The following is a 14,576-nucleotide window of genomic DNA, read 5'->3' on the forward strand; positions in this document are numbered from 1 at the left end:
AAATAATAATAATAATAATATTTTTCTCCATTAATGTAGCCACGATCAAAGCTCTATCTCTCTCTTCTTAATAATAAAAAAAAAAAGAAAAGAGAAGAAGCTCTCTCTCTCTCGCAAACACACTGGTGCTCTTCTTCTTCTTCAAGATCTCTAGCTGAGGAGCATTCAAGCTTCATTCATTCTCACCGATTAAACAACCATCTCGGTTGCATGTCGAAGATGAACAATCTCATGACCAAATCGTTCCTCGACTACGTGGAACTGAAGAAGCAGGCGATGGTGATCGAGGGCTCCGTCGCGAGTCCCGAGGCGAGCGCGGATCTCGAGGCTAGGGGGGGCTCACCCCCGCGGAGGAGGCGAACCTCGCCCTCTTCTTCTCCGAGGTCGGCGCGATCCAATCCGCGATGGACGCCCTCTCCGCGCTCCTCTCCGACCTCCGCCTCCTCCACTCCGAGTCCCGCTCCGCCCACTCCCCCAAGCTCCTCGGCGACCTCTGCGACCGCGTCGACTCTGACGTCGCCGCGATCCTCCGCACTGTCCACTCCAGCAAGGCGCAGCTCGAAGCCCTCGACGACTCCAACGCCGCGCGCCCTCTCCCCGCGCTTCGCCCGGGGACCTCCGTCGACCGCACCAGGGTTTCGGTCACCCACGGGATCCGGGCGAAGCTTCGCGACGCCATCCTCTCCGACCACAAGGAGACCCTGAAGCAAAACTACTACAACGCCACGGGCGAGCTCGCCTCCGACAAGGTGCTCGACGAAATGCTCAAGTGGAGCGGCGACCCATGGATCCGCCGTGGTCCTCGCCGGGCGCGGCCGCACCTTCTGCTTCGGCGTCGACCTCACCGCCGTTGAGAACGTCTTCAAGGGCGACGTCAAAGACCCCGTCGTCGACCCTGTCGCCGCCATGGCTGCGTGTCGCAAGCCCATCGCCGGCGCCGTTGCCGGATTCACCGTCACCGCCGGGTTCGAGATCGCCCTTGCTTGCGACCTACTCGGCGGGCCGCGACGCCAAGTTCGTCAACACCTCCGCCGAGCTCCACCGAGCTCCGCTGAGTGCCTCCGCCGAGCTCCACCGAGCTCCGCTGAGCGCCGCCGCGTCTCCACCGAGCTCCGCTGAGTGCCTCCGCCGAGCTCCACCAAGCTCCGCTGAGCGCCTCCGCGTCTCCACCGAAGCCGCCGCATCTCTGTCGCGTCTCCACCGAAGCCGCCGCATCTCCGCCGCGTCTCCACTGAGCTCCGCCGCGTCTCCATCTACATATCTCCACTCCCTCCACCTGTTCGACGAAATTCCCAAACGAAACGAGACGGGCGGCAAGAGTTGGTCTACTTTGACAAGATCACGACGAGGCTGAAGAAGCTGAGTTATGGGCTGAGCAAACGAGCACTGCGACTTCGTGCTCGTCGCCCAGAAGGTCTACGTCAGCATCTACAAGGTCGCACACGACTTCCCAGCTCGCGGGGCTCGCCGCGGAGATCATCCGCGTCAACTTCCTTGGAACCGGCAGCCATCGAGCAGTGTAGAGGTGCAGAGCGACACGCTGTTCATGGTCATCATCAACGGCTCCGACGAGTTGAAGCCCGACGACCTCATCTGTTCACGTCCACCAATTGTTTGACGAAATGCCCGAGACATATCATTCGACAGCGAACTTAGAGAAAGAATGGTGCTCTTCTCTTTATAAAAAATGTGTTATTAACAGAGAAAGAGCGGTGCTCTTCTCTTTACAAAAAATATAGCATCATCGAAAGAGGGAGAGAGCGGTGCTCTTCTCTTTGCAAAAAATATTATCAAAAGAGAGAGAGATATTACTTCTCTAATTATGAAAGAGAGAGGAAGCTTTGTTACAAAAAAGGGAGGCAAAGGAGGGATTTTCCCACCTTAGTTATCCCACGAATGTAAAAGAGACAAAGAGGGATTATTCATCTTTGTTGTCCTATACTGTCAAAAGAGATAAAGAGAGAAAAATACTCCCTTAATTCTCTTATAATTAAGAGGCAAAAGAAATCAATCAGATTGTTGATTGTTGTTCTTGTGATCGACTTTATATTGGAAGAATAATGGGATGTTCATCAAACCCCTTAATTCTATCCAAAATCGAATCTCTCGATTTGGCTAAATTAGACCAAATCGAGATGCTCCAAATTAAATTAAGTTGAATTTTCATTATTCATGACTGAGAATTTGACAAATAAAAAAAATGCATTCAAAATTTTTAAATGATGAATTTGATTCTGAATTATACATTTAAATATTTTGATCTCAAACAAATTCTAAATAATTTCCATCTCAAAATCTCGTATGGAACAAGCCCGTACTCATCTCAAATTTCATAACCCAAGCTCAACATGACCCAAGTTCAGCCCAAACATAAATCTGGGCCCAATTTGATGGCCTGCCTAAAGAAAATTTGGACTTATGCCATGCGGGCCTAAACTGGGCCCATGCCTACATTCAAAATTTAAATTCAATTCGGGCCTTAACTTGAGTCCATACCATATGGGCCTGAATTTGGCCCATATGTAATTATACGAATCCGAATTTGGACCATGCTTGAATCGATGAAGCTATACCTAGCCCAAGCCCAGATTTTAATTACCATGTAAATTCAAAGCATCAACTGCACCATATGAGCCTAATAGAACCTGCAACCACATCCAAAGCTAAATCCAAACTACATGGGCCGGAATCTGGCCCAAACTCAGATCCACAACCAACTAGACCTTAACTATTCTAACCCACATTGAGCCTAACCTCAAACCTAATCTCAAGCCCAGATCATGTTAATCAAAATCAAATTCCCAATCTAAACCAATTCAAATTATGCAAAACCTGATCCAAATCCAAATCAACATTTGTCCTAAGCCATAACTATAGGACTATATCAATCCAACCTCTCCTCCAAGTCCTTAGAAACAAATTATTTCAACCCAACCATATTCAAACTCGATCAAATTCTAAATATATACTTAGAATTGATCAAATCATCTTTTTATCTTAGTACATGTGACTAAGCTAAAGATAACAAAATTAGGTTTCACCTAATCAAATCAAATTTATTGGACTCTAATATATCTACTTGGAGTTCAAACAAATGAAGCTAAGTTAGACTCTAATACATATACTCAGAGTTTAATTTAGATTAAATCTGACTAATCCTAATATATATAATTAGGATTTAGTTAACATTTCACCTTATGGTGAATCCCATTGGACTTTATCACATATATTTAAAGTTCAATTAACTAAATCAAACTCTAATTCATTTAATTAGAGTTCAATTTGAATCAATCTGATTAAATCCTAATGTATATATATGGAATTTAATCAACCTTTCATCTTGGGATGAACAATATTGTTGAGCACTGAAACATATAGAGCCCAATCAAATCAATTTGATCATATACTTTGATATCTTGGTTCAGAATCAAATTCAATCAACCGTTATACTCATGTCGTTGAACTTATCATTTTCTCTTTTATTCATGTACACTGGGGGAATGCCCCTGGTTAAGCTATGTAATTGTATACCGGATTATGTTATTCAATTTCAGTCCATTTCAGTATTACAAAGGTCTCTCAATCGAAAGTGCCCTAACACTTTGTAGGGGTAATTAACAATAGACGCTTGCGTTTATTGGAAGCCATGAATCCACAATACCTGATTCCCATATATATTCAAATATTAATCTGAATCATGAATACTACCCCACGGTAAAAATCAAAATAAGATTAACCGTGCGAGGTACGTCATTCGTGGTCGTAGACAGAAACATATCTACTAGAGGATATCTATCATATCCTAGTTCTTATCCTAATCTCTTTGTGAGATTCAGGATATTTAGGGGTTCCGTTATTCTATAAATACGTCCCCTTGTTTCTCCTATCTGCGACGATTGATATTAGAATTAATTCAATATTCTATTATTCTCTCTCTTCTTCCTCTCTGGGATTTCCACCTATGTTCACGGGGTTTTGGAGTGTGGACATAGAAGAGGACTCTGGTAGCCCTCTTCGATCGGCATCCGTCGCATCAGATCCACATCCGATCCGTGTCGTAAGGCGTACGCGAAGGAGAAGGCGAGAAACGTGGGAGATCCAGAAGCATCGAGACAAGAACGATCCAAGAAGGCTTGTAAAACAAGCAATCCGATCCGATTTGGGTTCCCGGATACATTGGCTATCCGGTTTGTAAGTTTCCGCTGCCTATTATTTCCAACAGCCTAGAAAAACAACAATATACATGAGTTGCACAATGGCAATATACAAAAGTGAGAGAGAATAACAACTTAACTATTACAACCATTGGAGTTTCATTTACATTAAAACAAAATACAACCATTTCCATTCATAATACATACAGACTTTCGTACATGAAAAGTACATGATCATTTTCCAAAATAAAATCTCTACAAGTTCTCTCCAATATACAAACAACTCTCTACATCATAAGATAATGCTAGCACAAAGAAGTCCACTATCTAGGGTGCTATGCCATTGCCACGATCCTCAACCGCACCACTCATATGCAAAACAAAGAGATGAGAACTAAAAGAAGTTCCCAGTGGGTTCAACTACCAACTGTCACGCCTCGGGACCGGCCCATTTGGTCGGTTCGGGCACGTCGAACAGACGCCGAACGGACAGCACCTCCCCTGTCCGCCCAAGGCTCAACACAAGTACCAATCAAGTATATAGATGCACAAGCGGAAACATACATACATGGCTTGCACGAGGGCAAGCAGTAGCCAAAAGTGAAAGATTCTAAACTAAACAGTCATACAAGTATAATGATTAACTTTTAATCACATACATGCGTTCAACTTTTACATATACATTCTTTCCATTATTTCTTTTACATCACACGATTTTCCAAAATATAAACTCTCTTTACATCATTTATCATATCCATAATACTAACATCATCAAATACAAAAGATGACATATAGGGTATGCAACTAAATAAATATGAAACCGACTCGGGGTAGCCACTGTCTATGACGCGATACCTTTACCGCGATCGTCGGCCGGCTCACTCAGTCCCGACTCTGTGGAAAATAGTGGAGTGAGAATTACAACAAAGTTCCAGTGGGTTCGGCTGCCGACCTCGTCAACTTTCCCACTAGGTCTAAATCAAGCATAATAGAAGAATAAACAGATAGATAGTAACGAAACTATACAAATACAGCTAATATGCCTGAATAAGATATAATCATAAGGATGTTTAAATAGAATGCTCATGATGCATACAAGATCACAATTCCATTTCTCAATCTCTTAGCTAGCCCGTAGGTTTCGCCCAAACGACTCACAAACTCAAATCTCTAGTATCGGGGAGACTACTACACCCGACTGGACCGTCCTTTGGGGAAACACCAACCCAGTGATGACTACTCCGGAGCTCATCGCTCGAGGTGGAGCTACCACCGTCGAGCCAAGACTTAAAGGCGAGTATGATCCAATCCTTAACTATAAGGATGCCAAGTTTAATTCTTTTCTTAACTATAAGGATGCAATGCTCATTTGACCCTTACCTATAAGGATGTTATGCCACGTTGTGTCATAATGTCAACTATCTCAATTCTTGCATTCTATGTTCTTACTCATGCCACACATCTGGTGTCTCATATTCTTGCATTTATTGTTCTTGTTAATGCCACACTTGTACACTACCATTCTTGATCATTAATGCCACTCTTGTAACACTAGCATTCAAAACTCATTGATGCCACTCTACTATTGATATCATAATATCATTTGTTCTCAATGTCACTAGATTCATTGCCTTTTCTAAGTTCTTGTCATCATTCATGCATACATAGGGTTTTACAAGTTCTCAATAGTTTATAATTATCTTATATGCATTTGTACTCACAATATGCAACAATATACTCTCAAATCAACCCTACAATGCATGAAGCTCATATACACATATACTCAATAAATGACATTTTAGACATAAAAGAAAATTTAAGGATTTCGAAAAGCACCACCCACCTCATAGGGTTGCTAAGCTGCTACGGTTCGATTTTCATGATTTTTAGCCACCTATCCTCTCACCTGCGGCAAAACGAAGCCAAAATAGACTTTTTTTCCTCAATTCTTACGCGTAGACTTGTCGGATCTTCGAACCGAGTCCACCAACGCGTCAGAAATACCTTCAATTAGGTTTTTACAAGGTCATTTTATATTTAAACCCATCTATGACAAGCCCCAATTTTGGTGCCCTAACAATGCACTATAGCAACATACACCATGTAGATCTTAGAGCTAAGTAAAAACAAGCTTAACATCATCTAGAAACTCATCTAGGTCCCTCTTAGGGCATTTAAACCAAACCCTAAATGCAACCCTAGGGTTTCATGCCATGAACACAATGGGTTCATCATGGGATTTCTAGGGTCCACAAGGTTTCTAATCTTGCAAGAGACTCAAAACAAAGTAATTTAAGGTATAAAACCAAACCCTAACATGGATCTTGCAAGAAACCTTACCTTAGCCTAGAAGCTCACCAAGCAACATCTTGTATGAGAGCTCTTGATCCTCCAAAGCTCCAAATCTCCTCCAAATCCTCCTCTAAATCTCCTTCAATCCACCTTGGGATAGAGTTTCTAGGGAGAGAGGGAGAAAAATGAGAGGAAGAGGTTCTTTTGGCTGTGAACAAGAGAGGAAGGGGGTGTAGGGTCTTTATAGGCTGTTACAATTACAAATAGACCATCAAACTCTTTTTATTTTCAACAGACTCACCCTACTGTTCGCAGTACTATGTACCGGTACATGGGTGGGCGTAACCGGTACGCCCCTGTTCAACAACCCAAACCCGAGAGCTGCTGTTCTCGGGTTGCTACATGGTACCGGTACTACCCAGACTGTCACCGGTTAAGCAGCTTGACAGAGGCCAAACTCGAGAGCTGGCTTCTCAGGTGGCCTGCTTGGTACCGATACTGCCTTGGTGCTTCACCGGTTAAGCAGTGTCGAGACTGCAGTTTGGGTAGTGCTCAAGCTCCATTTCGCGCAGAGCAATGCTAAAACCCTTCAATCGCATTCGAAACTTAACTCTAACCCCTCCAACATTGTTGGGGTGTCAACTGGACTTTGTCCAACCATTTCTCTCACCAAACTTTGGTCAATTGACTAAAGTCCGATAAACCTACCGAGTTTCGGTATAATACATTCTCTACCCTTTAAAAATAGTTTCGTCCGCGAAACTAAACACATACCTTAGCTTGTCGACTCGAATAAGTGAGGATACATCTTTCGCATTATCTCCTCAAGCTCCCAAGTGGCTTCACGCATTGCATGATTGCTCCACTGGACTTTAACGTAAGGGATTGTGCGACTTCGCAACTTCCTTTCTTCTCTACCGAGGATACACACCGGGTACTCCTCATAGGTCATGTTCTCGCGCAACTCCAAGGGCTCATACTCTAGCACGTGAGTCAAATTGCGGATATACTTGCGGAGATTCGACACGTGAAACACATTGTGAACTCCCCGCAAGCCTCGGTGGCAATGCAAGCTTGTATGCCACCACACCGACCTGCTCCAATATCTCGAACGGTCCAACATACTGGGGACTTAACTTCCCACGAACCCCAAATCGTTTTACTCCTCGCATTGGCGATACTTTCAAGAAAACACGGTCTCCAACCGCGAACTCTAAATCTTTTCTACGCTTGTTGGCATAGCTTTGTTGCCTTGATTGTGCTGTCGCAAGCCGTTGACGGGCAAGGCGAACCTTCTCTTACGCCTCCCGCACTACATCGGGGCCAAGAGTAACTTTCTCGCCCACCTCGCTCCAATGGATAGGAGAACGACACTTCTTTCCATACAAAGCTTCAAATGGCGCAATCGCGATACTTTCCTGGTAGCTATTATTATACGCGAACTCCGCCATCGGCAAATAGTCGTGCCATCCACCTTTGTAGTCAAGTACACACGCCCGAAGCATATCCTCAAGAATTTGTATTGTCCTCTCCGACTGGCCATCACTTTGAAGATGAAATGCCGTGCTAAAGTCGAGCCATGTGCCCAAAGCGTTTTGCAAGCTCCTCCAAAATGAGATGTGAACCTAGGGTCTCGATCCGATACTATAGACACCGGAACCCCATGAAGTCTCACAACCTCGTCGAGATACACTTGAGCTAACTTGTCTCCGGACCATGTGGTGTGGATCGGCAAAAAGTGTGCCGATTTCATCAATCGATCTACTATCACCCAAATTGCATCATGTCCGTCTTGAGATCGAGGCAAACCGGTAATGAAGTCCATTGCGATGTCCTCCCATTTCCAAACGGGTATTGATAGACTTTGCAACTTTCCCGTCGGAAACCGGCGCTCCACTTTTATTTATTAACATGTAAGGCATTGCGCCACGAATTCTCCAATATCTCTCTTCATGCCCGGCCACCAATAATGCACTTTCAAGTCTTGGTACATCTTTGTGCCGCTCGAATGAATGCTATATGGAGATTGATGCGCTTCTTTCATGATTGTCTTTCGAATATCCTCATTCTTAGGCACACACCAACGATTTTGAAATTGAAGTGCGCCATCGGTCCCAATGGCAATATCATCGGCACTACCGTTTTTAACTTCACCTCGCACCTTTTGGAGGTACGGATTGAAAACTTGTTGCTCTTTAATTCTCTCCAACAAGGTTGGTTGAACCACCAATGCGGCAAGACTAGCCGGCACACCCGAAGCTACTATTTCAAGACCAAACCGTTGCATCTCTTTTTGCAATGACGATTGGGGTGTGATTGCCGAAGCCAAATTTTCCACCGATTTTCTACTTAGAAGCATCGGTCACGACATTTGCTTTTCCGGGGTGGTATAGAATAGTGACGTCGTAGTCCTTTAGCAACTCTAACCACCGCCGTTGTCGCATATTCAATTTCTTTTGGGTAAATAAGTATTTGAGACTTTTATGGTCTGTGTAGATCTCACAATGCTCACCGTACAAGTAATGCCTCCACAACTTTAGGGCGAATATCACAACGGCTAGCTCAAGGTCATGAATCGGGTAGTTTTTTTCATAACTCTTCAATTGGCGTGAAGCATAAACTATCACTCGCCCATTTTGCATCAAGACACACCCGAGACGAATATACGAAGCATCACTATACACTACAAAGCTCTCCCCCGGAGTCGGTAAAGCAAGCACCGAGGTCGATGTCAATCTTCTCTTTAACTCCTCGAAGCTCCGATCGCAATCGTCGCTCCATACATACTTCACTCCTTTGTGCATGAGGCGCGTTAGTGGAGTAATTATCTTAGCAAACCCCTCCACGAACCACCGGTAGTATCCCGCGAGTCCAAGAAAACTGCGGACCTCTGCTATACTTGTCAGGCGAGGCCAATCTTTAATTGCCTCAACTTTCTTCGGATCAACCGAGACGCTGCTCTCGGATATTACATGGCCTAAGAAGGTAACCTCTGAAAGCCAAAACCGCACTTCTTTAAATTGGCATAAAGCTTCTCTTTTCGAAGTATTTGCAACACGGTTCTCAAATGCTCCTCGTGTTCCTCCTCGCTCCGCGAATAAACCAACACGTTGTCAATGAACACACGACGTATCGATCCAACAACAGTCGAAAGACTCGATTCATCAAGTCTATAAATGCTGCCGGGGCATTAGTAAGCCCAAACGGCATTACCGTGAACTTATAGTGGCCATACCGCGTGCTATACACCGTCTTGTGCACATCCTTCGGCCTGATCTTAAACTGGTGATACCCCTACTGAAGATCAATCTTCGAGTATAGCCAAGACCCTTGCAACTGGTCGAACAAATCGTCAATTCTCGGCAACGAGTACTTGTTCTTGATTGTCACTTTGTTCAACTCGCGATAATCCACGCAGAGTCGAATTGTGCCATCCTTCTTCTTTACAAATAGCATCGGAGCTCCCCACAGTGACACGATCGGCCTCACAAAGCCTTTATCAAGCAAGTCTTGTAATTGGGCCTTTAGCTCTACTAACTCCGCTGGTACCATTCTATACGGAGCTTTCGAAATTGGCGCCGCCCCGGGAACCAAGTCAATGACGAACTCGATCTCCCGGTCCGGTGGCAATCCCGGTAACTCCGCCGGAAATACATCCGAAAATTCACATGCTACCCGAATATTCCCAAGTTCTGGGTGCTCCCTTTGAGTATCCACCATTGTCACCAAATAGGCCACACATCCACCTTTAATCATCTTCCTCGCCCTCGCCGCCGATATGGTCGCCACGAAGCGCAAGCTTTTACATGAGCGATACACTAACTCCTCTTGGTTAGGCTCACGGAAAGTGATCACCTTGCTCTCGCAGTCGATAACCGCATAGTACTTGGAGAGCCTATCGATCCCCAAGATTACATAGAAGCCCCACATTTAATTTAGCACTAGCAAGTTTGCCAGCATAATCCAATCACCTATCTGAACTGGACACGCCGCGCACTCCTCATGAACACTAAATGAATGCTATGGTGCATTAACCCACCAATAAATCGGGCTATACAATACCTCAATGTCATGAGTTTTTGCAAATCATGCGCCAATGAATGAATGAGATGCACCTGTGTCAAATAAAGCTCTAGCTCTAGTGCCATTGATCAAAATAATACCTGCCACGACATCATCTGGAACGACATGCTCCTCCACCTGAGTGGCGAAAACCCGTCCACTCAGTGCTCGAGATCCCTCCGGCTGACGCGGTGCTGATGAGCGTCCCGCCAACATAGAAGGTGGCAACCCCACAAGCTGCCTCGGGGTAGAAGGAACTGATGCCGCCGTTGGAGCAGACGACGCCCAACTCGGGCACTCACGAATCATATGCCCAGCTTGGCCGCACTTGAAGCACTTTCCCTCACGCTATGGGCAAGCCGACGGTCGATGCTCACCGCCACAAATGATACATAGGGTAGGCCTCCAATTCTTTAACTGCTGTCGGGGATACCGAGGGGGCTTCTTAACATTTGGTCGGCTCCCGGCACTACCCGCCGCCCGTTTCTTTTCTTTGTCCTTAGACTCGGCCATAGACTCGCGCTTCTCTCGTGCATAAGCATTGCCGTGCTGCGCCCAGAACGCTTGATCGAAGACCTCCGCGAAGGTCGTGAGCATGAACAATTGCACGGCCTTATAAATCTTCGGTCGAAGTCCTCGCAAGAACCAATCGGCCCGATCCCGGTCATCCCGAACAACATCCGGGACACAGTCAATAATGTGGGAGAACTCCTGCTCAAAGTCTCCCACCGAATGGTCTCCTTGCCTCAACTTGTGAAACCTGTCCTGTAGCTTCCGCTTCACAGTATCGGGGAAATAATTGACGAACATCAATCTCCGAAACTCCTCCCAAAGCATAGGCGGAAGGTCGGAAGATCGATCTCGCTTCACCCGTTTCCACCACACCTTCGCCGCCTTCTCCAAACAATGAGTGGCGAGGTGCACCTTGTCCTTCTCAAAGGTATATATATCCTCAAAGGGTGATTCCATCGCGTCGATCCATGACTCCACTATCGACGGCTCTACCTTTTCACCGTCGAACGTAGGTGGGCTAAACTTCTTAAACATAACGAGAGCCGCCAATGCACGCTGCTGCTCCGCCTCCACAGCTGCACCATCGGGGTTTGAGGTTCCCGAACCGACCGGCGCCGCCGTGACTGGCACAGCCGCCGTCGCCACTCCCTCAACTTCACTCGGCACCACAGCAAAGGGCGCAGGGTGCTCGGCGCCCACTTGAGCCGCCGCCTGCTGTCGCTCTAAGGCCTCTTGAAGCCTTTGAATTTGCTCCCCTTGGCATTGCACGGACTCCACTTGTTGTCGCACTACTCCAATAAGTGCAGACCTCGTCGACACTTGCTCCGGATTGCTCGGGGGCCACACTCGGCTCCACGAGCATTGACCTTATTTGTGCTCTACCACGAGGCATCGCTTCCTGAAACGTAGCAATTCATGTTAGCTACACGACCAACATACTCAAACAAACCCAATCTGGCGAAAGCAAACAAGTGTGTTCATTCTCATTCCAAAGTATTATGTTGCCAGCCGCCCAACACAAGACGTGAAATAGAGAACAAATATCAACTTGGATTAGTCCCTAACAACATTAGAGACATACTAACATCAACCCAATCACAAAGCTTTCGCTATAATTAATTCCACGTCACTTACGTTTCCTAGATCCTTAAGTTTTCCATCCTAAGGGTTTCTAGGTCCATCATATACTTTCACTTTTTAGGCTCTGATACCCCTATATCTGTCACGCCTCGGGACCGGCCCATTTGGTCGGTTCGGACACGTCGAACAGACGCCGAACGGACAGCACCTCCCCTATCCGCCCAAGGCTCAACACAAGTACAAATCAAGTATATAGATTGCACAAGTGGAAACAAACATACATGGCTTGCACGAGGGCAAGCAGTAGCCAAAAGTGAAAGATTCTAAACTAAATCTCCTTCAATCCACCTTAGGAGAGAGTTTCTAGAGAGAGAAAGGAAAAAAATGAGAAGAAGAGGTTCTTTTGGCTGTGAACAAGAGAAGAGGGGGGTGTAGGGTCTTTATAGGCTGTTAGAATTACAAATAGACTCTCCAACTCTTTTTATTTGCAGCAGACTTACCCTAATGTTCGCAGCACTACGTACCGGTATGCGGGTTGGCGTCACCGGTACGCTCCTGTTCAACAGCCCAAACCTGAGAGCTGTTGTTCTCGGATTGCTGCGGGGTACCGGTACTACCTAGACTGTCACCGATTAAGCAGCTTGACAGAGGTCAAACCCAAGAGCTAGCTTCTCGGGTGGCCTGCCTAGTACCGGTACTGCCCTGGTGCTTCACCGATTAAGCAGTGCCCAGACTGCAGTTTGGGCAGTGCTCAAGCTCCATTTCGCGCCGAGCAATGCTAAAACCCTTCAATCGCATTCGGAACTTAACTCTAACCCCTCCAACATTGTTGGAGTGTCAACTGGACTTTGTCCAACCATTTCTCTCACCAAACTTTGGTCAATTTGACTAAAGTCTGATATAACCTACCGGATTTCGGTATATTACACAAACCCTACCGACTTTCCCACTAGGTCTAATCAGGCATAAGTAGTAAAGAAAAGGAACCACAATATACAACTATACAGTGCCTCTACAATATGATACAAAGTAGGCAAAGGTATGAAACTGTTATGACAAAAATCGAAAAGATTTAGTTCGTCGGATGCAAAGTACCAAAAGAGATCCGAGAAAGAGAGAAGAAAAATAAAGCACATAATATTTACATGGTTCGGCCATTGGCCTACATCCACGGGCGAAGACGGAGTCGAGACTTCCATTATAATCAAAATGGTGTATAAAATATGCCTCTCTCGCAAAACCTTAATCCTAAAAGTACACTCATACTCTCTCTCATCTGCCGCACCAAATCAATGAAATAAAGGGTATATTTATAATAGTGAATAAATCCTAATACAATAAGGAACACAAATCCACTAAGATTAGGCACATCTTAATTAGATTAGGCATAATCTAAATTTAACTTAATAAAATAATCAAAACATAATAGGGTTAGAATAGTTCTAGAATTCAAGACATATCTAACAATCTCTACCTTGGTTTGAATTCTCTGTCTTCCCCACCAAAATCCTAATAGCTCCTGAAATGCTACTACACATGCAAACAAGTTTACGGAAAACTTGAACTTGATCGTCTAAAGACTTAATGAGCAAATCTACGAGATTCTTTGAAGTGCCAATCTTCTCATTCTCCAACTACGCCTTTCGCAACCTCTGTTGCATCAGAATGACAACTTGTCGTAGAGCGAAACTGTTGGAGCGATCAAGCTTCTCGATCTCAAACTTCGGCGATGTCTTAAATACCCAAAAACAAGCTCCTGAAGTGCTGCTACACTTGTGAATCAAGTTTACGGAATACTTGAACTTGATCACCGAAATACTTAATGAGCAAATTTGCGGGGTTCTCTGAAGTGCTAATCTTCTCATTCTCCAACAATATATTTTGCAACCTCTGTTGCATCAGAACGACAACTTGTCGTAGAGCAAAACTGTAGGGACTGAGATTTTGACAGTGCAACTAAACTCTCTGTTGACGATGTTTATGTGTGTAATTTAATTACATAAGCACTCGTCAAGTTTCAGGAGAATATGAGCTAGAATGGAGGAGTTACGTGATTATTAGTTTTCACTTAAAGTGAATAGTAACCCGGTTTTTTCGGTGAAGCCACGGAGTAGAGTTGGCTTTCGGCGCGTATCGGACTCCGTTCATAGCGATCTAATAGCTCGTTTCGACTGGTTCAGCTATTCTGGAACCAATGGCACTGACGGATTTTAGATCCGATGCACGATTTTCGAGAAAATGGGATTTTATCGAAAAGAGGGTTTTCGCTCTTTGCTGTTCTTGCATAATAAGACTCCTCGTGCTCTGTGTATGCGACCTAGAGTAAGGTGAGGGATGTTACATGTACCTACTAGTGGTAGGAGATTCAAATTTGAATTTGAATCTAGGATTTAGCGGGATTACACATTGGTATATGTGTGTGGTTTTTGGAAATTGGAGAGCGGACGAGTTTTGTCGCGAATCCGTGACCGATCG

The 14,576-nt window shown here is 45.1% G+C and overlaps 1 protein-coding gene across 1 annotated transcript; it reads left to right on the top strand.

Annotated features, from left to right (window-relative positions):
• Positions 1–404: 404 nt before the first annotated feature.
• Positions 405–854, top strand: LOC109705433 (syntaxin-112-like). The gene has a single exon (XM_020226165.1). The coding sequence runs from the start codon at positions 405–407 to the stop codon at positions 852–854; it is 450 nt and encodes a 149-aa protein (XP_020081754.1).
• The last annotated feature ends 13,722 nt before the right edge of the window (positions 855–14,576 follow it).

The sequence above is a fragment of the Ananas comosus genome, unplaced genomic scaffold (assembly GCF_001540865.1).
Source record: "Ananas comosus cultivar F153 unplaced genomic scaffold, ASM154086v1, whole genome shotgun sequence".
Classification (NCBI taxonomy): Eukaryota; Viridiplantae; Streptophyta; class Magnoliopsida; order Poales; family Bromeliaceae; genus Ananas; species Ananas comosus.